The sequence below is a fragment of the Blastocystis hominis genome, assembly GCF_000151665.1.
Source record: "Blastocystis hominis, Singapore isolate B (sub-type 7) whole genome shotgun sequence assembly, scaffold_0".
In the NCBI taxonomy this organism is placed as follows: domain Eukaryota; class Bigyra; order Opalinata; family Blastocystidae; genus Blastocystis; species Blastocystis hominis.
Genome location: NW_013171815.1, coordinates 965,455 through 992,422, shown reverse-complemented (window position 1 = coordinate 992,422; position 26,968 = coordinate 965,455). Strand labels below are relative to the sequence as shown.

The 26,968-nt window shown below is 45.5% G+C and overlaps 7 protein-coding genes; 2 read left to right on the top strand and 5 right to left on the bottom strand.

Annotated features, from left to right (window-relative positions):
- Positions 1-1,377: 1,377 nt before the first annotated feature.
- Positions 1,378-4,673, top strand: GSBLH_T00006051001 (uncharacterized protein; the record flags this gene model as incomplete). The annotated part of the gene is made up of 8 exons (XM_013038503.1): positions 1,378-1,505; positions 1,539-2,264; positions 2,304-2,412; positions 2,443-2,502; positions 2,532-4,108; positions 4,178-4,301; positions 4,332-4,545; positions 4,576-4,673. 8 exons carry the CDS (start codon positions 1,378-1,380, stop codon positions 4,671-4,673), a joined length of 3,036 nt encoding a protein of 1,011 aa, XP_012893957.1.
- Positions 4,674-7,305: 2,632 nt separating this feature from the next.
- On the bottom strand, positions 7,306-8,530 carry GSBLH_T00006050001 (uncharacterized protein; the record flags this gene model as incomplete). Its single annotated transcript, XM_013038502.1, has 6 exons — positions 7,306-7,595; positions 7,627-7,732; positions 7,762-8,083; positions 8,112-8,137; positions 8,168-8,333; positions 8,364-8,530. The coding sequence occupies 6 exons, from the start codon at positions 8,528-8,530 to the stop codon at positions 7,306-7,308; spliced, it is 1,077 nt and encodes a 358-aa protein (XP_012893956.1).
- A 24-nt stretch (positions 8,531-8,554) lies between these two features.
- Positions 8,555-11,438, bottom strand: GSBLH_T00000315001 (uncharacterized protein). XM_013038501.1 has 3 exons: positions 11,372-11,438; positions 11,213-11,336; positions 8,555-11,180 (listed from the first exon to the last, which is right to left on the bottom strand). The coding sequence occupies exons 1-3, from the start codon at positions 11,409-11,411 to the stop codon at positions 8,585-8,587; spliced, it is 2,760 nt and encodes a 919-aa protein (XP_012893955.1). The 5' UTR covers positions 11,412-11,438; the 3' UTR covers positions 8,555-8,584.
- A 1,325-nt stretch (positions 11,439-12,763) lies between these two features.
- On the top strand, positions 12,764-18,578 carry GSBLH_T00000314001 (uncharacterized protein; the record flags this gene model as incomplete). XM_013038500.1 has 6 exons in its annotated part: positions 12,764-14,319; positions 18,024-18,108; positions 18,176-18,193; positions 18,228-18,320; positions 18,352-18,487; positions 18,519-18,578. 6 exons carry the CDS (start codon positions 12,764-12,766, stop codon positions 18,527-18,529), a joined length of 1,899 nt encoding a protein of 632 aa, XP_012893954.1. The 3' UTR covers positions 18,530-18,578.
- Positions 18,579-18,932: 354 nt separating this feature from the next.
- GSBLH_T00000313001 (uncharacterized protein) lies at positions 18,933-19,585 on the bottom strand (the record flags this gene model as incomplete). The annotated part of the gene is made up of 3 exons (XM_013038499.1): positions 18,933-19,183; positions 19,213-19,457; positions 19,491-19,585. The coding sequence occupies 3 exons, from the start codon at positions 19,583-19,585 to the stop codon at positions 18,933-18,935; spliced, it is 591 nt and encodes a 196-aa protein (XP_012893953.1).
- A 2,432-nt stretch (positions 19,586-22,017) lies between these two features.
- GSBLH_T00000312001 (uncharacterized protein) lies at positions 22,018-22,659 on the bottom strand (the record flags this gene model as incomplete). The annotated part of the gene is made up of 2 exons (XM_013038498.1): positions 22,018-22,336; positions 22,367-22,659. The coding sequence occupies 2 exons, from the start codon at positions 22,657-22,659 to the stop codon at positions 22,018-22,020; spliced, it is 612 nt and encodes a 203-aa protein (XP_012893952.1).
- A 129-nt stretch (positions 22,660-22,788) lies between these two features.
- On the bottom strand, positions 22,789-25,184 carry GSBLH_T00000311001 (uncharacterized protein; the record flags this gene model as incomplete). Its single annotated transcript, XM_013038497.1, has 2 exons — positions 22,789-24,580; positions 24,610-25,184. The coding sequence occupies 2 exons, from the start codon at positions 25,182-25,184 to the stop codon at positions 22,789-22,791; spliced, it is 2,367 nt and encodes a 788-aa protein (XP_012893951.1).
- Positions 25,185-26,968: the final 1,784 nt, after the last annotated feature.

Sequence of the window (26,968 nt, the reverse complement as noted above, 5' to 3'; positions counted from 1 at the left end):
CCGTGCCACCCTCGTCGTTCATTTGGTTGTAGTTTGGGATTTTGAACTCCACGATGTCGATGCCTAGAGATGAACCGAAGAGCCACGCGCGAACCTGGCAACGAAAACAGCTTCTTCTCTTGCAGCACGCTGTTCAGCATGTTGTAGTAAATCTGCGAAGAGATCTGAAAACTGGGATCTTCTTCCTCGCAGATCTGCTTGAAGAGGTCCATGCCATGCTTGTAGATCAAGCCGTCCACCATCGAGGAGGAAACTTTGTTGGTGTGCTCGTAGCTGAGCATTTCGAATGCGTCCTGCGGGTAAAAGCATGCATTGAAAACCGACTTTGGTATATCGAATCACGAACGCTTGGGACTCGATGAATCCCACGCCCACGAAGAGAATGTACACCGGTCTGGAGCTGAATTCGTTGCGGAGGTTCGGGAAATAGCCGTAGTTCAGAGCGATCGCGTCCGACTCGTACAGGAGGATGTAGTCCTTTACCTGCATCACTTCCAGCCCGCTCAGGAAATCCACGACTTGGTCTTCGTTGAAATAGCGGGGGATCTGCAATGGAAAAAAACAGAGTCGATGCCTACGGTTATCACGACATTCACTTCTTCCGTTTTGCGCTCCTTCTTTATATCCGAAATACGATCTGAAATGTACACTGCAGAAAGGTGCGAGGGCCACAAATGCTGGTCCTTGTTCTTTATGTTCACGACAAACTCTATATTTTTATCTTTTCCCTCGCGCATTGAGGGAAGAGCGGTTCTCAAATCTTCTGAAATTGCAGAATAAGGCCGCTTGATCGAAGCCTTGAGAAAACGGATTTCTCGCGTATGATCGCTGCTGCTCTACGAGGAACTAATTTCTCTCGACACATACAACAAGCGTAGCTGCAGTACCGGTCAAACGGTTTTCATTTTCAAAGAAGATTTCAGTTCTAAAGAATCAGCACGGTATTCGTATTAATAGCTTACGGGGGAACCTTGCTACCGTTGCGATCAACCACATTCACTAACTGAGATGTTTCCGGATTCTTCTCGTTGATCTGGAAAATCTCCATTAGAGTCTTCAAGTTTCCAAAATCAATTCCAGCAGGGAGGATCTTGCTCATCTTGATTATAGAATAGTGCAATACAATGTCTGAAAATACTGCCTTATTTTTCCATTTTGTAATAAAGTAACAGTATGCGATATTCTGTGAGAGTATTTTTCTTTATTACAATTTTCAATCCACTTGTATTGAGTCCATAACTACAAGGTTTAGAAAGAACTACAATTTTAGGCAAGACTATGACACTCCTAGGTGGTTGTTCCCATTATTTTCCATACAAACCTAACATTTTTGCTTGTCAAATCCGCACAACTCTCAGTGAAAACTCATAAAAAGAAATGGTATCCTATTCACAACTGCGGAAGTTGGTTGAGGATCACTATAAACCACTCATTGCAGTTGAGTCATCGAATTTTGCAGAGCAAGTATGCAAAAGAGTAGGTTTGTCAACCATCCAGTTGCTCCGGTATTCGGCCTTTTTCTTTATTTTTACATGTAGCCCCTATGCAGAACAAGAAAATTTAATGAGTTTCATCAAGTTTGAAAATCGGAGTGTTCCTCTTGATCGTGTCTCATTTCATCTGGAATACACGGAGTCGATAAGCCATTGGGATGAAACAAAAATCGAGGAATCCCTTCTCCAAACCCTAATTCTACACAAGCCTTCTACTGATACGATTCATCAAATGGTTCGTGATCTTTGTGATGGAAAAGCGACAACCGATACAAATCAAGATTGGCTCCTTGACTTTACTTCGTCTTTGCTAACTGCTTGCCGTTTTGGGGAATTCAACTTACTGCATCATCCACTTGGCGTGTTTTTAGTCGTTTCGAGCGATGATCCAGACCCTATCCTGCGGTTTGATGAATTGTCGCAGCGAGTGCTCCATTATCCACGGTTCTCGATGGGGATGTACAACAAAGCAATTCCGTTTTTCTACATTCTGCTCCACGACACTGGCTCCCGTGTCGATGTCGATGACCTGCTTCGACGAATGAAATCTTCGTTTAACGCTTCCCAGTGCAAAGTCATTCGCTTTAACACCGATGCTAAAGAATCTCTGGACTGGGGAGACGACGAGTCCTCTCCCAGCTTCGCTCTTTCCGCGGAAAACGAGCAAAGCGTGCGCGAAATCATGCAAAACGTCATTTCGAAAAGCATTTTACCGAACCTGCAAAGGCTCATCGAGTCCTATACGCAAGCAGTGATCGCAGATCGTCGTGGGTTTGTGAACAGCGTGTTTTCGTGGCTTCGGAACTCCAGCAGCTCGAACATTCTAGCGACCAATCAGGAAGAAGAACTGGTTCTGTACCATTGCGACACGATCGAGTTTAAGATTCGTTTTCTCGCCGATATGGCGTTTCTCTTCCACGTTTGCTTCTCTCTCCGTGTTTGTTCGTAGGACTACGAGTCCGCAATCGATTACTACCAAATGATATTCGATGATTATCGCACCACGAGCGTAGCTCTCCTTCCACGCTTCGATTGTAGTCCTTCTTCCAGCTCGGCGAGGTTTTCTCCATGGTCGCACTCGCCTTCTTTCTCCTCGGATCGCAGCCCGGACAGGGCGGCATCCAAGTCCGCGAGGTGCAATACTATTTCAAGCAGGCCTCCAAGTTCTACGCACTCACCACCACGCCCATCGCTCGTTTCCACGATTCTCTCTCCCTCATTCTCCTTTTACTCTCCATGGGGTGCCAGGAACTCGCTCGCAAAGCCCAGATCATTTCTCTCCACGATCAAATCGCCCTCCTCGCCTCCTACACCTCCGTCTACGACACCATTTCCGCGGTTTTCCTCACTTGGGCAGGCCTCCTACAGCTCCAAAACCGCCAGAAACGCGCCTCGTTCTCCCTCGTCCTCGCGTATCTCCGCTATCACAAACTCCGCCTGCCCGCCTACGCCGCGTGGAATCTTCTCACCGCCTGGACCGCCATGAAAACCGCGGAATGGCCCCACATCCAATCCTATTTCAAAACGAAACTCCTCGATCTTCTCGCCGAGGAAACGCCCTTCGATGAGGAACTCTTTCGAAGGGTCCAGTCCATGGCCTATGGATCGAATTCGATGGAAGCCACCCGCCAAAATGTCCCGATTCCCGATTTTTTCAAGCCCATCGAGAACATTCCCGCGGGTTTCGCCCCCTTCGCTGCGCAAATCGCGGTTCCGCTCATCCGGTCCACGTGCGTACGCTATCAGGAGAACCGCGGGGAGGACGACCCCGCGAACTGGCCGCATCTGAGCGATAACCGCGAGGAAGACGTCCGATTTGCCGCGATTCTGAGCCGGATCGTTCGAAGTCACGTGACCGCGTCGAAGATTCCCCAGTTCCACGAAGGCGACGGGTACAACCGAAAAGGGGAAAAAAGGGAAACCGTGGTATCGATCGGCCAGAAAATCGCGGTGGAAATCGAGGTCCAAAACCCGCTCAACGAAGTTTTGAAATGCCCCAAAATCGATTTGGGGGTTCGTGGAAACGTGGAAACCCAGTCGAGCTCGATGGAATTGGGTCCGTTGGAGCGGAAAGTGCTCACGCTGTTTGTGGTTCCGCGGGAATCGGGCGAAATTGACATCGAAGAGATTCGGTTCGAGGTCGAAACGGCCTCTCAAAAACGCAAAATAACCGCGAAACAGCCGCTTTCGCTTCCCGGAATTCGATTGAATCACACGCTGGAGCAGCGTCAGAACAATATCCGCGGGAATGACACCGCGTTGCACATGCATGTCGTCCCGCAGGATTGCGCGCTGAGCGTCGAGCTGGGCGAATTCCACGATTTCCACTATTTCTCAGAGCTCTCGAAACTCCCCATTACTCTCACGAACCGCGGGAATTGCCCGATTTCGGGGGTAATCCTGCTGACAAACAACTATCATTGGTTCCCTCATCAATTGAATCGAACGGTCTGCGATGCTCTTTTCTCGCTGGGCACCAGCAGCGAGGCCGACCCCGTGCAGTGCTACTCTCTTTTAAAAGAGGGAGAGACGCTCCCGGAGGGAGTTTCACTGGAGATCGGGAGTTTCATTCACTTTCCGGAGAGCGAGGAGAATGAGTTCGTGCGCGAAGGAACGTATGAATTGAAGGGCGTTTTCTTGTTTGTTACGTGTGAGGGGCAGTGGAGAATGATTCGCTTCCATAGGAACATTCCGATGAAACGCCTTATTCATTGCAAGGAGCAGAAAATCGCGGTGAATGAGGGGGTTTCGTTCTATAAAACGATTGTGGAAAACGTGTCCGACGAGCAAAAAATCGAGAGAATTTCGGTAGTTGAGGGCGTTTCACTTGAGGGGTAGGTCGTTTCATCCTGTCCCTACTGCCATATCCAGCCCATGTTCCCCGCGGTTCTGAAGGATATTGTTCCAGGTACGGTGCACAGCATAATCACGGGAATAACCGCGCAATTGGAGGATGCAAAGAAGGAAAAGAGCGAAACGGAAAAAGGGAATTCCATTTATACGGACTTTATTGAGCATTTCAATCCTTTGGAGCTACGATTAAGTCGATTAAGTTTTTGTAAATGGGGAGTGTGATTCATAGATTTGGTTCCCAAATTAGCAGATAAAGATCACCGATTTGTGGACATTGTGTGGAAAATGGAGAATCGGTCTGGATATTATATGAAACTCATTGAATAATTGTGTTGTGTGATTTGATGTTTGTTTTAGAAATTCTTTTGATCCATCGATCCATCGATCCATCGATCCATCGATCCATCAATCAATCGTGTGTTGATGCAAAACAATCCAAAGTAGCACACAATAAAGAATCAACTAATGTCTAACGCGAATAATGGAAAGCTCTTCTCGTCATCTTGCGGTTCAAATAACTTCTCGTCACACGGATTCTCTTGAATGGTCTGTTCCAACCGCTCAATCCGAATCCATTTCTCTCTCGATGCAGTTCGCGACTCCCCTGCATCCAAATAATAAACGTCACGCACTCTTTTCACTTGGAGCACTCTGCTTACGTCCTCCATTATCCTTTGATATGTGCTATTCAGCGATATAGGGAGGATTCGAGGGATAAACTCCGATGAATACACGGGAAAACCATTCGCCCATCCCTTCAATACAGCGATCTCGCACTGAATTTCGAACTGGTTGCATGGCTTCTTCTCGCTCACACACAAAAAACTGCGATGATGGGCAACGCAGCCGTAACGAACAAAATCTTCTAAGGCATGAACACATCGAATCCATCCATCCGCAGCACAATAACAAACCAATTCCTTTTCAGACCATTCAGGCAATCGATGAATTGAATCAAGCACATTTTTGCAAGTACAGTCATCACAGACTTGTATAGGAATCTCTTGATAATTATGATCCATTAACAAGTTCACATAAATCACTTCAAATTCATCATTTCGATTTGGAATCACGTCATACATCAAAAACAATTCTGAAGAAGATGGAGAAACCTCCGCGGGTTTCCACCGGAGTGCCAATTCCACGGGAGTTTCGTCGTCCACCTCATCGCCCCCGAAAGAATCAACGAAACTTCCAGATCTTCGACTCTCCTGGATGAGAGAAAGAAGCCATTCATGTCGCATGGCATTTCCTTCAGGGACAAACAGATTCAAATACGATTTCCAAATAGGATTTTGATTTTTGGACTTTTGCGGTCTCGCAAATCGAAAGATTCGAATGTCCTTCCACGATTTTGGAACCGCGGGAATGGTATGAAATGAAGGATTGGAAAAAGGAAAGGGAGGCGATTCTTGGAATTTCTTCCAAATTCGAGCTTTCAGAGATTTGATGACATCCGTTCCAAAAATGGGGAAGATGAAACTGTCATACTGTGGATATTTTGAAATGGGAAAGCAAAATACGGAGAAGCATTGAGTGAAAGGGTGAGGAAGCAAATTCAATTCTTTCGCAGGGTTATACAAAAAGAGCACATCGCCATCTCGAAACCCTGCATCGTTGAGTGACATGTTTTTCATTGATGGATCGGAATCGATATTATGAAGCGTGTGATTTTGAACCAACCAAATTCCATGCAAAGGAATCTTGAGCAATTGTGCCAACTGGCTGATGGATGCGTTTTTATTCACACGAATTTCCCTCCATTTTGTAGTGGCTGAGTTGATCGGTTCAATCGGTTTGGATGATTCATTCAGTTCACAAGACTTTTGTGATTCATTCATTTGATTCGGTTCAACTAATTCGTTTGATTCGTTTGATTCATTTGATTCATTCATTCGACTGTTTCGATTCGATTCATTCATTCGATTCGATTCATCCATTCGATTTGACTCATTCAATTCATTCAAAACCCGTTCATTCAATTCATTCATTCGATTTGACTCATTCAATTCATTCAAAACCCGTTCATTCAATTCATTCATTCGATTTGACTCATTCAATTCATTCAAAACCCGTTCATTCATTCGATTCATATCTCCAGCAAATAACAAAATCTCGTCTTCCTCCATCGCGTTTTCCTGGACATACAGCATTATCTTCGCTGCCCCGCGGGAAAAACGCCCCCATTCCTCGAACGTCTGATTCTGCTCTTCTTTTGGAATTCGACGATCCACTCTCCACACCGAATCCACTTCCCGCATTCTCCACCACACTTGCTTCCCCGCGGGAATCCCCATCTTCTCTCCAATGCGTCGAAATTCCTCGCAGAGTTTCTGCTTTCCATTCACACAATAGGACGAAACTCCAGAGGGCGTTACAAAATCCCACAAAAGAGAAAAAGTCGGTTCTTCTTCGCACAGCGAATGAATCGACACGACATGTATAGTGATTCCATAATTATCAAAGTACTGCTGAACGCTTTTTTTCATTTCTTGCAGGAGCAGTTTTCGAGGGAAATCGTTCTTCCACTCGCGTTCTTTTCCTTCGTTTGCTTGTGTGTAAACCAACAAATACGCAGAAGTGGTTTCGTCCATCAAACAACATTCGTTCCCTCCTTTCAACTTCATCGCCATGCGCGATGGGCGAGGCGGTTTTCCACTCTCAGATCGCTTGCAACGCTTAGCAGGAGGCGTTTCTCGTACTCCAAAACCGGATTTCTGCACATCCGAGAAGGAAACTGGAGAAACTTGATGATCATCAAATTGAATCCACTGATTGTTATGAGCTGCATAGCAATAGTAATGACCCAACAACGTAGATCCTGAATGAATGATTACACTCTGCAGAGTGTATTTTTCAGAAAGAGAAGAAAACGAAGAAATATCCAGGATTTCTGGAAATTCAAAAAACGAACTGATTTTGTTTATCTGGAAGGTTTCCGCGCAGAAATGAAACCACTTCAACTGCAGAATGAGAACCTTCGGGACTCCCACAATCTCCACCTTCCTCCAACCATCGACCAATTCGCCGGTTCGTAATCGAATTCGATTTTCATTTTCCAGTTTTTCTTGTTGTAGAAAGCGCTGGAATGCTTCCTGAAGCGTGGAGCATCCCTCGACATCCTTGAAGTGACAATCACAAAAATAGTGCCAACTAATGGAATGACATAAAACGGGTCTTTGTGGGATTTCGAGAAGCGCTTCTCGTTATCTCCGAAGGAAACAAGAAACAATCCTTTTAAAAGCGAATCTACGTTACAGAACGGCCGTTTCATCCCTACCGAAGGGAGTTTCAGCCCTCGACGATGAAGCTGAAGTAAAGTGAAACGCTCTCCATTCGTCGTTTAGGCGATTGAGAAGAAGCAAGAGAACCTCGTGAGCATCTTTCTACCATGAAGCGATCATGCAGCATCTACTTGCTCGTTGCGTTCTTCGTCTTTCCACTGAAAGGACTCAAAAAGACTGGATACATCGACGGGGATTCGAGAATGATCCAGTGCGTAAAACGTTTTTTGAAGGGCTAAAAAGGTCGATTTGAGGATTCGTTTCATGCTCTCAACAGTCGAGCAGGAGTGGAGAAGAGAGCAGAAATCGATGCTCTCGATGATGGAGCGGAAGGATGGAATGCTGTAGAGAAGTTGAACAACAGAATTCAGATAGCAGATAGCACCATTGTTAATGATGCCCACTGGGCTTTCTGTAGGATCGCGAGAGAGTATCCAGTCGAGAGAAGCGACTCTAGATTACAAGCAGATTTGGAAATGACTTTGAATAGCAGTTCTTCAGAGAGAGCTGCAAGTGGGTTGACTGTGTAACTGTTACAAGGTCGATTTGCAGTTTACAACTGTGCGAAGTATACGAGTAATGGACCTGTTTGGTCTCTTGGTGGATAATCGTCACAGTCCTTCGCTCGATCACTCCCAGCTGGATCTCAAATGCCGCATCTACACTAATGCACGGGGAACAGGGATATAAAAGTTGGATATCTCTAGGAATAAGGTGATGGGCGAACTCCTACAGAGAGAGTATGATCGGAGCTTTGTTTCTAATTGAGACCCTGTAGCTCACAGCATAGCGACAGCCATTTACAAATTCGGGACATGATAGGGAATGGAGCTGTTTGCACTGACTGGGGTAAAAAGAGACCGATCCGAGCAACACCTCGCGGCTCGCTTCCGCCTCCATGATCCGTGATCGAACAAACAAAGAAGCAATACTTCGACTTCCACTTGTTGCTGCTTATTCCAGCTCAGCCTTCAAATGATCCTTGCAAGCGGCAGCGACGACGGCATTGGAGGCGCGGACAGTAAGACGGAAGGCTCTCTTGGCCTTGGCCCACTCAAACAGGCAGAGCACTCCGACAGTGACCGGCTTGCCCGAAGCGGCGACCTTGCTCGTCACGAAGGTTCCCGCCGCGTACACCTTGTTCGCGGACTCGTCCACGCCCTCCACGATGCTGAAGCCCAGCGCGGGCAGCAGCTCCTCCAGCGAGCTCACGTCCTTCTCCTCGCCCGCGCGGAAGGTCTCCTTGGCCTCCTTCTCCTGGAGCGCGGGGTTCGACCAGCGCTGCTGGAAGGTGTCCGCGTCCAGCTCGTTCGCCGTGCAGAACGTCACCGCCACGATGGGGAACTCGATCGGCAGCGCGTAGCTCTTGCCCTTCACCGTGAAGCTCACCGTCAGCGTGGGGCTCGCAGTGAACGGCTTGTTGCACGTCGCCGTGATCTGCTGCTTCGCGTTGGCGCCCGCAGCGATGCTGTCCGCCACCTCGGTGGCGTCCAGAGCCAGACCGCCCTCCTCCGACTCGATCTCCGCGCTGAAGTTCTTCATCGCGGCTCCCGACTTGTTGCTGTAGAACATGTTGAAGCGCGCAGTGGAGCCCTGCACGTCCTTGGTGACTCCCACCTGGATGCGCTCGTCCTTGTACAGAACCGCCTTGTTCTTCATCACGCAGTTGTTGAACCAGGCGGGCATCATCTCGGCCACATCGTCGTCAATGCCCTCGGCCTCCTCGTCCTCGTCTTCCTCTTCCTCCTCATCCTCGTCCTCATCTTCGTCCTCGTCCTCGTCCTCGTCCTCGTCCTCGTCCTCGTCCTCATCATCGTCGTCATCGCTATCATCATCATCATCGTCGTCGCTGTCGTCCTCTTCCTCCTCCTCTTCCTCTTCTTCCTCAGGAGCCTTGAGCTTCAACTCCAGCACGTTCTCACGATCCTCCGAGAACGGAGGCATCTGGTCCAGAATGTCCTCCATGATATCGGAATCGGCCAGAGCGTTGTACTCCACAACGCGCTGCTGCATCTCCGAATCGATGTGCGACAGGTTCTGCTCGAACAGACCGCGGATTTCGTCCTCCAGCTCCTCGAACTGCACCAGCAGCTTGGCGAAGGCGGTCATCATCAGGATCTGGGTGTTCAGAGACACCTTCAGGTAGTGCTTCTGGAGAGTCTCCAGAATGTTCTCGGGCTCCACGGGCTCGTTCTCCTCGTCCTCGGGGTCAGCAATGAGCTCGGCGTACTCTCCGAGAATGTAGGATCCGCAGCGAACCATGATCTCGTGCACGTTGGTGGGCTGCAGCTGCTCGTACATCTTGTGGGCAGCGTACTCCTGGATGTCCTCCTGCTGGGACACGATCTGGACCATACGGTGCCAGATATCATCGGACACGTAGTCTCCAGCGTAGAGCATCAGCTCCACAATCACATCGCAGTACCAGCTGTTGTCCTTGGGGAAACGCTCGGCCAGAATAGCGGTCTTCAGAGCCATTTCTTCCTTGATCATGTAATCGTTGCTGTGCAGGTGATCCAGCAGCTTCTTGACGATCTCCTCGGCGTTCTCATCGTCGCACATCGAGAAGAGCATGTGCAGAGCACGCTTACGAATGGCGAGATCGGGGTCATCCAGCGACTGCATGATGGTGTCCTGGTGCTTCTTGATCTTGTCGCTCACTCCCTGCAGCTGGGCAAGGCGAGACATGTAGTCCAGACCCAGGTAGCGAATGTTGGGCTCATCGTACATAATGAAGCGGCCCAGATAGCTGACCACGGACGCACGGAGCTCCGGATCGGTCTGGTTCTCGTAGGAGATGATCAGGTTCACAGCCTCGAACAGCTCTCCGTGCGTGGCATTGTCGTGGTTGCGGTTCTTGGTCATCTCGTTGTGCTGCAGAATGGTGTGCAGCGCGTCCTCCAGCAGGTTGACCTCCTTCTTGTTGGTGGGGTACGGGCAGGACTTCAGAATACGCAGGCAGTTCACCACCAGCCAGGGGCAAGCCACGTTGTAGTACATGTAGGCGTCCGGGCAGGCCTTCTCCAGCACCAGCGCGCGGAGCACGCCGATCGCAGTGTGGCGGATCTCGTCGATCATATCCTCCTCCTTGATCGCGCCCATCAGGTTGGCCAGCAGACCCGACACGGACAGAGCGCAGCCGAAGTTGGCACGCACGTTGAACATCGGAAGCACCTTGTCCACCCACTGCGTTCCCACGGTATCAGGGCTCGAACGGTACAGAGACAGAAGGGTCAGAGCGCACTTCTGCTTGACCAGGTTGGTCGTGGTGTTCTTCTGGACCAGCTGCAGAATATCCTCGAGAAGGGTTTCGGCAAGGTCACGGCCTCCAAGGTTGGCGACGGCGGACAGAGCGAGGATCTGGTTCACCTCCACGCCGTTGATGACATCGTTTCTCATAGAGTTCACAATCAGAGTGAACAGCTTATCAGTGCACTTGAACAAGACGGCAGCTGCTAGATATCCGACTTGTTTCTCTTGGAAGTTTGGAGACGAGATCAGAGTGATCACTTCCATATGACCGATATCAATTTCATATCCGAGAAGATAGCTACACAATCAACCCACACAATTATCTCCTACATGTAGACAAGGGTCCAGACGTACTTCTTACGATCAGCAGCAGAAAGCTTAGCGCTTGTGAATTGATTACGAATAGTAGCCATCTCCTCCATCACACGGGTCGCCTCTGACTCCTTTGTCTGGCCTAAACACCTCAGCTCAATCTTTACACAAACCTACAGTTGCGAATATCCCTGATGAAGTTCTTCAAGCTTCGCATACGAAAGGCCATTTTGCTGTGTTGTTTATGAAAAGAATATAAATATCTGATAGATCCAAACCATGGAATGCTGCGGATTTGATGCACGCTTGGTTCATGCCATATAAATTCCTATATAATTATCCCGCTATGCATCAAAACCGGCACCCTCGATTCTACCTATTTTTACGCTTTTTTTGATGAAATGGTACTACAAATAATAGCTTCTATGATGTACACTCATCACCGTACTCATTCATGTCTGGATCGAGGGGATCATTGCTTTGTACCTTTTATCCAAATAGGCTTGAATCGAAAGTATAGGCCTAGGTGATGCATTATCCATTCACATTTTGCATACACAACATTCTTTTATCGAAGTACATTTCTGACCCCTTTTTGGCAATCTGTAAATCGATTATACCCATAGGATCTTATCCCTGCAGATCATTGGATTCATGCCAAAACTTTAAGGGATAGAAAAATATCCTTTTTAGTATTAAGGACCTGTAGAAAATCATCTCCATGAGTATCGTCGTTTCAGGAAATCTGAATGGAGAGCGAATAGAGATAGCGGTTGCTCAATCTCCTCGCCTGTCAGTTGAATCTGTGAAACACCATATATCCGTATTGCTCTTCGATTTATGTGAGCGAATAGGAGAAGATTGGCATAGAAGATTGCTTAATACAGGTTAAGCAAGGACACTTCTATCTCGATGACAAAAGCATGGTTTCTGACATTTTGACGCTGGATTCCACTCCAGTTTCATTTGAAACGAGTGTTCAGCCCATTTCGATTTATATTCTATTTGGTACTCAAAAGGTAGTTCTGTCTGTTGACAGCGGCTGCAAAATTGGAGATATCAAACGCCGTTGTAGTCGAGTAGGAGTATGACGCGTTGTTTATCCTAGATTTTTGGCAAATCCAATTCAACTCTGAATCTATCATATGTAATATTTAATGAAATCGTGTGTAACGAACAATTCACCGTTGGCGACTGTGAAATCCCTCCGTTCTCGACCCTCTATGTTTGTTCAGACCTTTATGAGATGAACGTTCGTCTTCCCGATGAATCCTCGCTTACTCTATACAAACCTTACTACACCCATTTTCCCTCGCTTCTCGAGGAGTTTGCAGTAAAGTTCATTTCAACCCTATCGAAATCTAGAAACACACCAACCTCGATCCGCTCATGCTCTCCGTATACATCGTTTCTTCTCCGCAGTCTCGAAAATACATTACCGCGTCAACTGAGCAGATTTACAAGCTCTTCGATTCTTCCACCGTTTCGTTGCAGGTCACCCAAACCGTAGAATTCGCAGAGAGAATTAAAGAATAGAGTCTTTCTGAGCTTGCAATCATCCTCAATCAGATGGAAGCAAAAGAAACGGATTCAGTGAGTGCAGAAGAAATGCATCTGCTCAACTCGAATCAAGTGATGGACGAATCCATCCAGCCAATCCGAGAATTTCTCATCGAAGAACAGCAACTCTACGCTACAAAACTCTCTTCTCTTCATGAGCGAGTGAACGAGCTGAATAAGGACATGGACCAAGTGCTGCACTCGATCAGCGAGATCGATTTGATTCGCCGAGAGCAAGCAGAGATCGAGAAGCAATGCGAGCTGCTTGAGTCCATGCAGGGCGTAACGCCCGAGATCTGGGAGCTGTGCAGTCGATTGGACAGTTTGGAATCGAGCGCGAAAGGCGTGGTGGGCGAAGGGTCAATCGAGAAGGAGAGTTTATTGTCACCCAGTGTGCGATCATCGCGTGCTTCCGATTCGGTTGTGAGTGTCGAGAAAACGCCATCGCCGAAGCGAGCGCCGAAGAAATCGCCGCCTCCACCTCCATTCCCCCAGGCTTTCTCTGCTTCGCTCTCTGCTTCTATTTCCACTTCGGTGTCCGCTGATTCTGTTTCGAAATCATGCTCAACAAGACCGACTTCTTCCAATGAAAGTTTCGATTCTGTGTGCAGTGCTACCTTCCCGGCTTCGATCAAACCCAGTTCTCCTCTTCCTCCAAAACCCGTTCACAGTTCTACGCCTTCACCAAAACCCGTTCACAGCCCAACTCCGCCTCCTCCTCCTCCTCCTATTCCTAAACAGAATCCGGCTCCATTATCAAAACCCGATCACAGTCCAACTCCACCTCCTCCTCCGCCTCCACCCATTACCAAGCAGAGTCCTACATCATCCCCTCCACCTATTCCAAAGCATAGTCCTCCTCCTCCTAGCACAAAGAAACTGAGTGCTTCACTTTCAAATCCACTCAAAATGAGCACATCTCCTCCATCCAATTCAAGCTCTATTCCAGCTTCATCCTCGTCAATGAAAAGCTCTCCACGTCCTTTTCCTCCAGTTCCATCAAACGCTTCTCTTTCCACTCCATCAAAGCCAAGTTCGGTTCCTCCTCCGTGTCCTCCTCCTCCTCCTTCATCCAACAGACGGCTTTCTCTACGCCATCCATCGCCATCTCCAGTACCACCAACTCCCAATTCTGTGCCTGCTATTCCGAATTCGCTGCCTTCGCGACGGTTATCTTCGGATTCTCAACGACATGCTTCTCCTACCGTTCCATCAAGTGGTGGCTCGTCGAAGAGCCAGCCAGTCTCTCACGATTCTACCGAATCTTTTGCAGTACCGGCAAGAAAAGTGAAGTCCTTTGACAGAGAAGACGAAAAGGAAGAGAAGGAAGAGAAGGAAGAAAAAGAAGAAGAAGAGAAGGAAGAAATTGCTATGTTGAAGCCTTCGCAGTTAAGGAACAATCCGCTGTTCAATCGCTTGAACTTTGGTCCGATGAACCAGAGCAGGCCAAGGGAACCAGAGAAGAAAACAACGCAGGAGGAGAATAGGGAAGATCGACAGGAAGTGATGCCTAATCTTCATAAAAGCTTTGCTCCACCTCGCCATCCCACCCATTACTCAACATAGCTTTAAGATTTGCTTTCTTTCTTTCTTTCTTTCTTTCTTTCTTTGATTGTTTGAAACTTTTGTGTAGTAATGGAATCATTTTAGAACAAACATTGTAATCCTTCCATTGAACATTCTGATCAAAAATCGGTTCAGCCACACCTCTTTCAACGATACGCACATGTACACATCCGTCAGACTCAAAAATGTAAGTTACATCAAAAGGCACCTTCCCCTTCTCATCAACTGTCTTAATCTCGCAATAAATAGATCCCAAACGAATCAGATTCTTTTCTTTTCTTGTCACTACCTCCTCTGAATTTCCCTGAACCAGGTTTGTAACAATGTAAGTTTGGTAATCTTCAGTGGTCGTAATGGTACAATCGCATTGATAGGGAAGAGGAGCATTCTTCGGAATTAGCCACTGAACATGGTTCTTCTTCCTCATCTCCACTCCCAGACTATACGTGCTTCGCTCCTTCAATCCATAGTTTTCAAAGAGCGAATAGCACGCTCCAAGGGACACAACTTCCTTAGGAGGCACTGTGTCTAAAATCTGTCTGGGATGGAAGATCGTTTCCAGACTTCTTTTCACCGACGGTAGTAGACTTGATCCACCCACGACGATTACAGATGAGATATCTGAACTTTGCAAATGATTCTTTTCGAGAAGATCGCGTACTAATCCGACTGTCTTGTTGATATATGGCTGTGACAAATGAATCAGTTCTTCTCGAGTGAGTTCATATTCATACTCATACTCAATACCTTCCTGTTCATCGTCACTGTCTTCTTTAAAAAATATAATATCTGCTATGTTGATGGTAACCACGTCATTCCCTACTGGCTCTTCTACTCTCTCCTCCACCTCCTCATCACCATCTCATCATCATCCTCCAAGACTAGTTCTCCACCATGACCAGGTGCGAATGTCTCTCCCAATCTTATCTTGCTTTCTTCACATCTCAGCAGCAACTTCCCAATAATCCGCTTTACCACGTTTTGAGGCATCTCCTTTCGAATGATCGGAAGATTTCTGCCTTCGATTTCCGTTTGGTACTCGTTTGAAATCGCTTTATCAATATCGCATCCACCCAACTCTGGGTCACCATCATGATCAAGAACTTCCAATACACCATTGTTGACTCCTACCAACGAAAGATCGAACGTGCCGCCTCCAAAGTCATATACCAAAAACGTACCTTGTGTTGGCTTCTGCTCATGCCAATACATGTAGGCAGCAGCTGAGGGTTCGTTTAGGAGCGAAATGTTTTCACTTTCAAAGCCACACTCTTCTGCAACTCGCTTCACCAGGTCTCTCTGAATGGCGTTAAACGACGCAGGAACGGTAATTCGGATTTTCTCAGCACGTCCAATGTGCTTACTCTCCAGAATAGATACATATAAATTGATCATTCGTTTATACAACTCGCTTGGATTGATATCAACTCCTTTTCTAGGTAAATGGAAATAGCAGTATTCTTCCTGATTAATCCTTATCTCGACTCCACACTTTTCACTATATTTTTCGATTGCATCTCGAGGAATTTGCTTCCCCATAAGATATTTAGCCCTTCCGATCACTTCACTGATTCCATCACAAAACTTTTTTTTGGCTGCCAATCCGATAATTTCTTCTCCGTTCCTATTGTATCCAAAGAATGACGGAACTGACCGTAAACCATCAACCTCGATAATTTCAGCTTTGCCTGTATAGGGGTTTATAAAACTACCGCACGTATTATTTGTTCCAATATCTAAAGCAAGGATGATGCCTTGGTTATCAGTATTCATGACGATAATAAGAAAATAATGATATGCCAAAATAGCAGGTTTTTCTTACTCAGTTTAAATAGCCTATTCAAAGTTCATCAATACACTTAATGGACTGCCTAAGTGATGAAATAGTAGGGCTTATGATCATGGATGTCGTTACCAGGAAATCATCAACGTATCATGTAGTTCTTTGCCGTTATCGCTAGAGAAAACGACGCAAAAACGATTACTGAAGAAATAAGCAAACAAATCGGTGCTGAAAACATGACTCCTGCTATTTTGCAAATAATCGCTTCAAATATAAAGAAGCTGCATTCCATCCAAAAATCAAAGCCTCATATTACGGTTTTTGATGATGACACATTTCAATTCCAATTTCGAAAGCCGGAGGTGATCAAGTACTATGCTCCGCGATTTGAAGATTTTGAAGATGAATCCATTGAACTTGATACCATGGGCAGAATCACTTCGGAGGAGAAAGTATTGGAGCTATCAACAAAGAGGAGGTTTGATTCAGAAGGCAATCTTGAAGAGGAACCTGTTGAAGATGATCAACTTTCCGAAGTGAGTGATGATGACGATTTGTCGGAGTCGAAAGACAGTTTGCAGGCAGATGTGCAGTCTCTTGTGAACTTTGCAAAGAAGCGTCCAAAAGCAAAGAATTTCCTTCGCGGATTACAAAACATAAAGAGTCTAGCGGAGAGAAAGAAGGTTCTAATCGCGCGTTTACATGATGCTGGTTACTCTTGGAAGGGGGAAGTTCCAAATGACCAAAATGTGGGGAGTTTGTGTTTTGTATGACTCTAGATACGAAAATCTATGAACAAAAAGAAGTCAAGTCGATCAAAGAAGCAAAAACGACCGAATGGCGTAACACATGAACCAAATGACTCATTATTTTAGAATGATAAAGAAAGCGACAGTTTTTCCTGAATTTACTAATTTTTCTTGTAGTTGCTTCTTTTTGTTAAAAAGACGACCTTATGTCATCTGAACAAAAAATAAAATCTCCTTTTGTCAAGTACGCCATTCTCGGAGCCATTACTACTTTCTAGATATGATTCAGATGGTTCGATTTCTTGTAAGCTGTGTAAAGAAAAAATTGCATCAGAATCGCAATGGGCTGAGCATGTTGCCTCTGTAAAACATAACCGAGTATTTTTTGTTGGCTTGTATTCTAAATGAAAGATGGTTCAAATATTTAAGGCGAAAGCGAAGAAGGTGTTGATCCAACAAAAGTAGCTTATCTCTTCCATTTTGAAGTGACTAGAGCGAAAGAACAAAAGGAAGAAACGAAACAACCCGAAATAGAACTACCTCCTGCAATTGAGGAAAAACCAATATCCGAGATTCTTCCTGCTGATTTCTTCGATGATAAAGTACAAGGCGCCGTGGCAATGGGAAAGAAAGCCAAGGATGCTCAAAAGGAGCTAAAAAGGTTGAAAATAAGAGTATGAATGAAGAGTAGAAAGGAAGAAAAGCAGATTAAAGACTTAGAAAAAGAGGAAGCTGAAAGTATGTGCAATCTCAAGTATTTTATGTAGAGCAAAGGCAATTTGAAGAAGAAGTCATCTCCGGACTGGACGAGAGCAATATTGCCTACTCGATCCAATCCGAGTAATGCTGCGTTACTCTGCTGATGCATAGGGCATATAGAATGCTTTTGGAAACTGTGGGTATGAAGAAGGAAGAGATCCCCGAGGAAATGGTGCGGCAGATTGAAGATATTATTGACGAATGCGGAGGGAGCAGCAATTATCTGTTAAGTAAAGAGGAAATGACAAAGATTCAGAAGGAAAAGCGAGAAGAGAAGAAACGAAAGCAAAAAGTGCAACTAACGCCATTTGGTGAAGATGACTGGAGAAGCTTGCTTGTTTGTTGCAATCCATCCAAAATAAGGGAACCGCGGTTTTGGTTTGCACGATGAAATGATGAGCGGTTAATCGAGCGAGCATAAATGGTATCGCAGATTCTGCCGTGACCAAACTATTTCTAGGCAAGTTTGTTCTTTTAGACTACTTAAGAGTATCATGGTAGGTTCTTTTCTAGTTGTTTGTGAATTATACTATTGATATGTGTGGAGTTCTAACGTGATTATAGTCTAGTAACGGTAAAAAGGTAGCGAGTGAATAAGATCGATTTATTTGTTTAGAAGTGGAGTAAGGGAAAGGTGCGTGAAACTATCGATAACAAGGTTTACTTCGAGCAGGCTGATTACGACAAGTTGGTTGCTGAAGTGCCGAAGGTCGGTTGTTGGATTTGCTTATGATAGGTAGATGAAGCTCATTACGGTTTACACGATCGTGGACCGTCTGAAGATCAATGGTTCTTGTGCTCGTGCTGGAATTCGTGAGCTGCTCAAGCAGGGAAAGATTGTGGAGGTTTCCAAGCGTGGACACTATATTCTGACCCGTAAATGAGTTTTATGGTGTGTCATCTGTAGGCAGTCAGTAAACTTCTTGGCTCCAAGTCGTTACTATGATATGTAAGCCTTAGAACAACATAGTTGTTTGTTGCAAATCATTGTTTTGGATTTAATGTGGTTATAGAATAAGATAGTGCAAGAGAAAGATAGTAGCATAGAAGTAATGAAGAGTGTGTTATGATATATGTAATTTTGATTCTGGTGAGAGATGGCAGTAAAAGATTATTTATGATGGCTAACTTCTCTAAATGCGTTCAATCAGCATTCTCTGCTCCCCTATTTTCACTTGAATCCTAAATCAAGTTTTCTATTCGTCTTCTATTCTATCCATTAACTAGCTCACAACTCACGTTGGTTCATTTTGCTACATTGTTATGCATTGAATCTAGTCGCTCCATCTTAAAGCACACATCGAATGTTTGAACATATTAATCAACATCCATACAACTCACAAATCACTCGTTGATCCAATCCAATCCCATCCAAGCTGTTGCCCATTTTTATTGCTATCAAAAACACAGTTTGATTTGAACAAAAACAACAATCAGTACGAACTTTCTTTACCCCCGTTGACCCAAAACCACCACTACCCCTGCTCGTTTCATCCAGACTCTCCACTTCCACAATGGGAGCCATACAGATTCGCTCCAACACAAGCTGAGCTACACGATCTCCCTTCTTCACTACAAACAACGCAATAACTCGACAATACCTTCGAAATCCTCGTCTCCAAAATTGAACAGTACGATTCCCAGAGGACCACGGTAGTCACAGTCCACAACGCCTGCACCCACGTCAATGAACTTCTTAAGGGCTAGGCCTGAACGCGGAGCTACAAAATAGAATAGGGAAGAGCACTTCATACCAACACGACCATAACAATTCGGAGGAATAGCCACAGACAGATCCGTCGGAATCAGAGCCTTTCCACGTGCTTTTACTGTCACATCGGCAGCACTATAGGATCCAACTGATCAAAACAAGCATTACCTAAACAAATCATATCCAGCTGCATGAACCGATCCCCGTACAGGAATTGTGGCATTTTCGCTAAGTTTCTTCACATACAAAATCTCTTCCTGCATCGAATCTATTATTAACCTATCAATGTTTGTGTTGTGAAATGTTCGAAGTGGGTTTATATTAATCTGGAAGTGTATCAATGGTAATAAATGAAATCAAGACTCATCTCCTGTCCCAATTCGCTTGCCATAAAAAAGACAAAGATAGCAGTCTATCCAACAATCAGTCCATCCCTGATTAAGCTCTTGTAATGGTGAACTGGAACTTGATATCATTGATCTCATCCTCGTCGGTCTTGATCACAACTTCAGAGGCTGAAAATCTTGTATAAATAATCAAGATTTCTTTTTCAATCAATTCTGCTTTTATGCCAATGATTGAATAATAGAATGATAGATTGTCTCATAGCATTCAGTTACCTTGATTGTACTGTGAATAGTCTCTATCCTACAACATCTATCAAGAAATAAAAGAAGAACATCTGATTTGTTTGATGGTTATTGAGGATCCAGATCCATATTCATTTCTCATTTATATAATATAGTAGATACATAATTTAACGCAAAATGCATTGTTCGTATCATAGAATCACATCTCTAGAAAAAAGGATTCATGTTGATATACAGTTTTAGAGACAATGAATCTGTTGTATTTATCGTTTATCGGTTCGTTCAGAATATTAAAAAAATCATTTGAAATACCATGCAAATGTTATAGATCCTGTCTGCTGTTATTTTGCTAAAACTATTTGTTAAGTCATGCAAACTGTGTACGGATTTCAGTACACTCTCGACGGATATTATACTGAGGGAGATCAAACCAAAATAAATTGGCTAGGAGAGGAATGTAGGATACAAAAGTTTCAAGGAGCTCACAAAAATGAATTTGTTATTACTGACTCGTCTAATAAGAGCAGCTTGTATTATAACGGTGTTCTGAAAAGGACATGGGAAGGCGATTGCCAAGATGAATCTGGTAACTTTGATGTTTATGAAAATGGAAGACTTGAGTTATGTGGATCCTTTGATAACTTACTTTATGATGATTATGTGCAATTCAAAACTTGTAGCAGAGATGCCTTAGAATTGGTACTTATAAAGCGCAAAACTGGCATAACTGTATACAGAGGCCAGTATAACTACAACTTACAAAAACATGGAAGAGGCATCGAATTTGATGAGAATGATGGCAAAGAATTGTTAGAAGGTATATGGGCTGACGACAAACTATGCAAAATAACAAAGATATTTGAAAACGGTGTAATGACCGAGTTTTCAGAGCAAGGTGATGGCTTTCAATTTGAAACTAGAATCCCTGTTTATATGGGAGGATATTGCTTTGACGAATCAACTGGCAAATATGTTCGGCATGGAGTCGGCTGTTTGATTGATCCCAAAACGCGAATGGCATATCGTGAAAGCACCTGGGAAAAGGGAGAGGAAATAGAAGGGGTCGATTTAATCAATGGCTGTTACAAATACAAGCCTCTTTCTGTGAGTATTCATGAAGAAAAAGACATACAGTCTCTAATTGCGACCGTGAATGATCTAAGGATAGAAGAAAACAGTTTTAATTCAGTGATTTCTTTCGACACTAACCAGTGGAATATGATCCAATCTCTCACAATTGGAGACTACAGCTTTGGTAATATCCACGGCATTACCTTCTCTAAATTGCCCTATTTGGAGTCGATATCTATCGGAAATCATTGCTTCACCACCCAGCATTTGCCTCCCAGTTTGGAAAGTGATGCTCCGTATAGCTTCAAAATAGCGGACTGTGAACATTTGGTGTCATTCAAAATGGGAACCTTTTGCTGTACGAACTGGAGCCATGGAATAGAGCTGGAAAACCTTCCAAATTTAGAAAGGATCGAGATTGGAGATTTGGTCACTCAGTCATGGAACTTTGCTCACTCTTCTCTAATTGTCCACGGTTTGTACTGCTGGAATTACCCTGATCTTTAGATTTACCGCGCTTGAAACATCTATCCTTAGGGTTTGCTGTATTTGTTTGGGCAAATCAGACCGTTTTTGAGAGTAAGCGAGTTGTCTTGCTATAATCGAAGATCTCCCTGAATTAGAAACAGTTCAGCTCGGACAATGGGCTCTGCAAGGAATTAGTAATTCAACTTGTTCGGTGACTTTGAAAAGTCTGCATGATGCTTTTCTTTTAGTTAGATTTACCCAAGTTAAGAAGCATGGTGTCGAAAGGAGAGAAGAATTTCTATTTGCAACGCCGATTGACTGTGGAAGGTTTGTCAGAATGGTTTATAGCTTAGCAGTAGATGTTCCGAACTTAGTGGAAATTGTGCTTCCTAAATCGCTTCGCCTCGTCGATATTCGAAATGTGAACGAAAGTGATGCTTCGAATAGAGTTTTATATAGATGTAAGCCAAGAGTTTACGGATTATTCCAGATTGTTTGTTTGTTTGAAAGAAGAAAATGTTCTAGGAATCAAAGTTAAGCAATGCATAGCAAATATGTCACAAACTCTAACTCAAACGATTCTTCCAACAAACACAAAACGCAAATAAACTCCAAATCTTCGACTTAATATCCCCTCCTCCAGTCGATGCTTTGTCAGTCTCCCAAAAAGCTGGACTCAAGCAATTATTTAGTGGATAATAGAACACGTTTCCATCCTGCGCACATGCGAAAATACCTGTAGAATCCGAATCAAATAAAATGCGAATGATCGACTTTTCTGTCGGAATTCGAGTCAAAATCTGAGTGGTGATTGAATCAATTAAAAGAATTGTTCCATCTTTTTCCACCAGCGCCAGAATCAAATCAGCGACATCTCCACAAATACTACACTTCAACAGAATCAATCGAACTTACGGTTCCTGATCAAGCAGTAATTCCACTTCGATTCTTCCCACAAAATCGACTTTCGTGACCTTCTTGGATCCAATCAGGAGAATTCCAGAGCGCGTAATGAAGCAATCTTTGATTGGGAGCGATGGAATCACCGCTCGAAGACTCAGCAATGATGTGTAAATCAGCACAGAAGGCGATGTGTTTGAAGAATCTGAAGAATCCGAAGAATCCGAAGAATCTGAAGAATCCGAAGAATCTGAAGAATCCGAAGAATCCGAAGAATCCGAAGAAGAGAAAGCAACAACGCAATCCATTTCTTTGGAAATGCGGATTTGATTCACATGGCTCTTAAAAGGAAGAGCAGCACGCGCCAACGCGTTGATGCAAGAAGGAATCGGAGTGAACGACACATCAAACGAAGCGATTTCATCGTTTCTACGCCTTTATAAAGAGTAAACGTTCTCATACTCAGAGACGGCCACAAGAAGCGAGTCATCAACAGCCAATAATCGAATGGATTCATTGAGTAACGACAACGTTCGAATTTCCATTTTCTGCGTTACACAATCGACACAACCCCTCATTCCGCTGTCCACAAAGAAAAGCGGCAAGGAAGGATGCAGACAACGCACAGACACCAAATAGCGATAAGGCAGCGAAATCGTCTCTCTGGCTTTCTTGGTCTTGACGTCTTGCATCGCCACACTGCGCGAATCCGAAACAATCAAAGCGTTGTCCCTATCGATCATTCGATCGCCCCGTGTATACCAAAGCGCTGATAATGATGGTTTGAATTCGAGCGCCGCGCCGATTGGATTGATCTCTTTCGAAGGAACATGTGGGATGAGTGGTCGACCCATAACATCCAAATGGCGAACGATTGGAGACGATAAGATCACGAACGAATTGGTAGGAATGGAGCTAGAATCGCGGGAACGATCGCCACATGTGTAGACCGGCTTTGTGTTCACGTCTAGTTTGAGGAAGCGTTCAGTGAAGGGAATATCGACGATGCGAACTCGCCAGAACCGCGTAATGATCGTCTTGAAAGAGAGAATCGTGATGACATTGGGCTGCTGCAGAATGGAATTCTCTGCGATCACTTCGATGGGGGTCCAGGCGCGCTGCTCATTCAAGTATTCGATTTCAAAGCAATGGCTTTTGATGTTGTAAGAGAGCGCGTTGGGGACTTTCAGCACCACACGAAGCAGCGTCATTTCGATGTAATCCATGCTATCGACGGTGATTGTCCAGGGATACGAGCTCTCGCGCGGCCATGAAAGCTCCGCTGATTTGCGATCGGGCTCGTTGAACCCTTCACCCAGGATGTTTTGGACTGTGCTGACGCACGACTGCAGAGCCGAAGCGTCCCAGTCGGAGATGGATTGGATCCGACAGCGAGAACCCATCCATCGTCGAGGCGATTCGTGATAGATCGATTCTCTGGGGGTTTCGAAGAGAACGTTTCGAAGCGAGCGCGCCGCTTTGATGGGGAGAAGCTTTCGGATGTGAGGAGAATCGAAGACGAGTTGAGGACATTGTCCAAAGTGAGTGGCTTGTGTTTGAACGGACGTCTTCACTGCGGTGTCCTGCACGTTGGTCACATCGCAGTTGTCGGGATAAGTGAGATAGAAGAAGACATTGTAGTTCGCCGCTGCGGGCTTTCCCTGCTGCTTGTATCCGAAGATCAGATCGATCCAATCGCTGAGATACGCGGATGTGATCGGAGAGTCCAGGGCTCGGAGGTTCTGGGAAATGAACAACGAAGGCGAGCTCTCAATCGCGACGTTGTTAATGTCCACATTGTCTTGCGTGGTTCCAAACGTCAAGTGGTTCTCATTCAGTAAGAAGTGAGGATCGAAGAACCACTCCGGAATCAGCTCTTTGACTTCGGGCGGGTTTTCCAAACACGCCTTTGTGGTGACCGAGGCCGAGTAGAACAGACGATCCGGAACATCGAAATGACCGTCTTGCAGCAACACATGCTGCTGGGTAAACGGCTCTTTTCGAAGAAGGTAGTGCAGAACGCAGCCCAACGGCGTGGAGTAATGCGAGCCATAATAGTAAGGAGGAATCTGATCGTCCATTCCGTCCAGAGTGGCAGAACGAGCGCGCGCGAAATCATCGGGAGACGACAGCTCCGCCATCATTTCATACTGGTCGATGTATTGATTGAGTCGACGAACGGTCTGCGCGCCCATCGGCAGCGTCAGGTCTCGATAGTTCCATTTATCGCTACATTGAACGGGTTTTGAAATGACTACTTGAGATCCAAAAAGGCGTCGGCTCGTTTGAGAATCCAAGGGAACACCGGGTAATGCGTGATGTCTTGAATGGAACGCCCGGCTGCGATGTTCAGCTGCATTAGATAATCAAAATTGGGGAGCTGTCCCGATTGCCATTGAATGTCGAGCTTCAGTCGCTTGATTAAATCGATGTTTGACTCGCTCAGCTTCTGCACGATCGCTGAATCGGGAAGACGCGAGGCGATCTTGCGATATACGCGATCTCGGATCTTTCTTTCCGTGAAGAACAGATATAAAGAGTCGGTGAATCCTCCTTGGCGGAAGAAAAGCTCCAGCGCGCTCTGCTGACAGCAATACGTTCGCTTGTACAGAGCGACGCATTGGAAGAGAGGAAGCGAAAAAATGGCGGGAAGGGACTGAACGGGAGTGGGCGATGAAATGATGGAGAATCCTTCCACGTCTTGATTGGCGTCGACCGTGAAGAGAAGAAGCCCTTTATGAATCGTTAAGGTACCCCATTTGGAATCAAACGCGGAGATCCGAAGCGACTTCACTTGCGTAACGGAGAATTTCTTTTCTGTCTCTTCGATCATCACTTCTCTATTCACTAATTCCAAAAAACGCAAAGTACGGGGAGGAAACACTTCGCTGTTTCATCAGAAGACTCACAAGATGAGCCGAAGAGTTGAGTTCTTTCTCTGTATCCACGGGCGAATGGCTTTCTTCGGATGTGATGTACTGCGAAAGGGGCGAAGGGACTTTGCGCATTTTATGGCGAGCGCCATCGCTGCTGATGTGTGGATCCATGATGAAATAATCGCAATTGCCGAGATAGGCGAGCGAGCTCTCTCGAAAGATCTCCGACCATCGCGATTGATAATACGCCCATCCGAGACTCATTTTCTCGAGACTTGCTTGGTGTTCGGCGTTGGCTTCTTCGAGTTTTGTTTGCTCTTCTGCTTTGCGGTGAAGCAAATCGTCCGAATATTGCGATTCAAGATTCGAGAACATTGTGTCTTTCTGTATGTTCGGATGCAATCGCGAATAGGTTAAGCGCATTGGCGTGTTGTTGAGAATAAACGAGCCGAACGCTCGATGATCCAACGCGTTAAACATAAACTGGATGGTCTGCATCACGACAGACGCTCCGATTTGGTTCAAAACGATCGGCAAAATGGCTTCAGACGGAGAAGTCGAAAGATTCTAAGAATGATTTTGGATAAGGAAAAAAACGACAGGAAGACTTAAAAGTTTGGGAAGAAAATGCTTATTGGAATACAGTTTCAACATCTCAATGATTTCATTATTCAAATACGTTTTTTTGGAACTGATAGACACACATTCCTTCAAAACCACAAGATAGGAAAAGAAATGATAGCCGTATTGTGTGATATCGCTCTCTGTAAGCAGCAGCAGGGTGTGGATTTCCTGAACGATCGAGTGGACCGAGCAATCCGCTTTCTCCGGCGAAACCGAATACAAATAGAGAATTCGGAAGAGAACGAGCATCAGGAAATCGTAACAGACGCGATTGTCGCAATTGATTTTCTGCAGCGAAACCCATCGCAGCAAGGGAATCATGACCGCGTAGATCGACAGATTGACCGAAACCTCCGAAGAAACAAACAGAGTTCGATGCGAATTAAATAGTTCCACCGCGTTATTCAGACCCGGATTGTCCTCCAAGCCGAAGAGTTTCCCCACGGTTTCCACGTTTTCTGGAAGGGCTTCAAGACTGGCCAGCTCGCAGTAGTGTCGAATTTGATCGGGGGAGGCGATTCCGATTTCTTCGATCACCGACAGGAACACGCACAGATTGTTCAGCTGGATCGTCGTCGAGAAAGCTTCGCAATTCAGCAGCATACTGCTGATATTCGAGCATATTAGCCCGATCAAATGAAGCCCCTCTTCCTTCAAAAGGGAGAGAATGAACCGAATCGTGTACAGAAAGTTCGTCGAAAACGAACTGTAATTGAAATCACTCAACACCAGCGTCAAAAGCAGTATGTTCGCATTCTCTTCCTTATGAAGCAGAACGAGTTCTTTCAGAACGCTCTGTCTTCGAAGAATTCGATGGCAGATTTCCTCCGAATTCGGCTTCGACAGCGTTTCCACAAATCCACTCAGCGTGGTTTCCACGGTTTCTCTCTTTTCGGTGAGTCGCAAGAGCCAACAACACAATGGAAGCGCTTTCCAGAACGAAACCGGCTCTTTCCACGGAATACAGTTCCGCACCGCCACGCCGTGCATCCAATGAACCAAAATCTCCGTACACCGCTGAACGACCTCCGCGGGAATGAGCGAGGAATCGCAGACAATGGCCAGGTCGTAAAGAATATCCAGAATGCGCGAGACGACATGCTTTTTCTCATTGGAC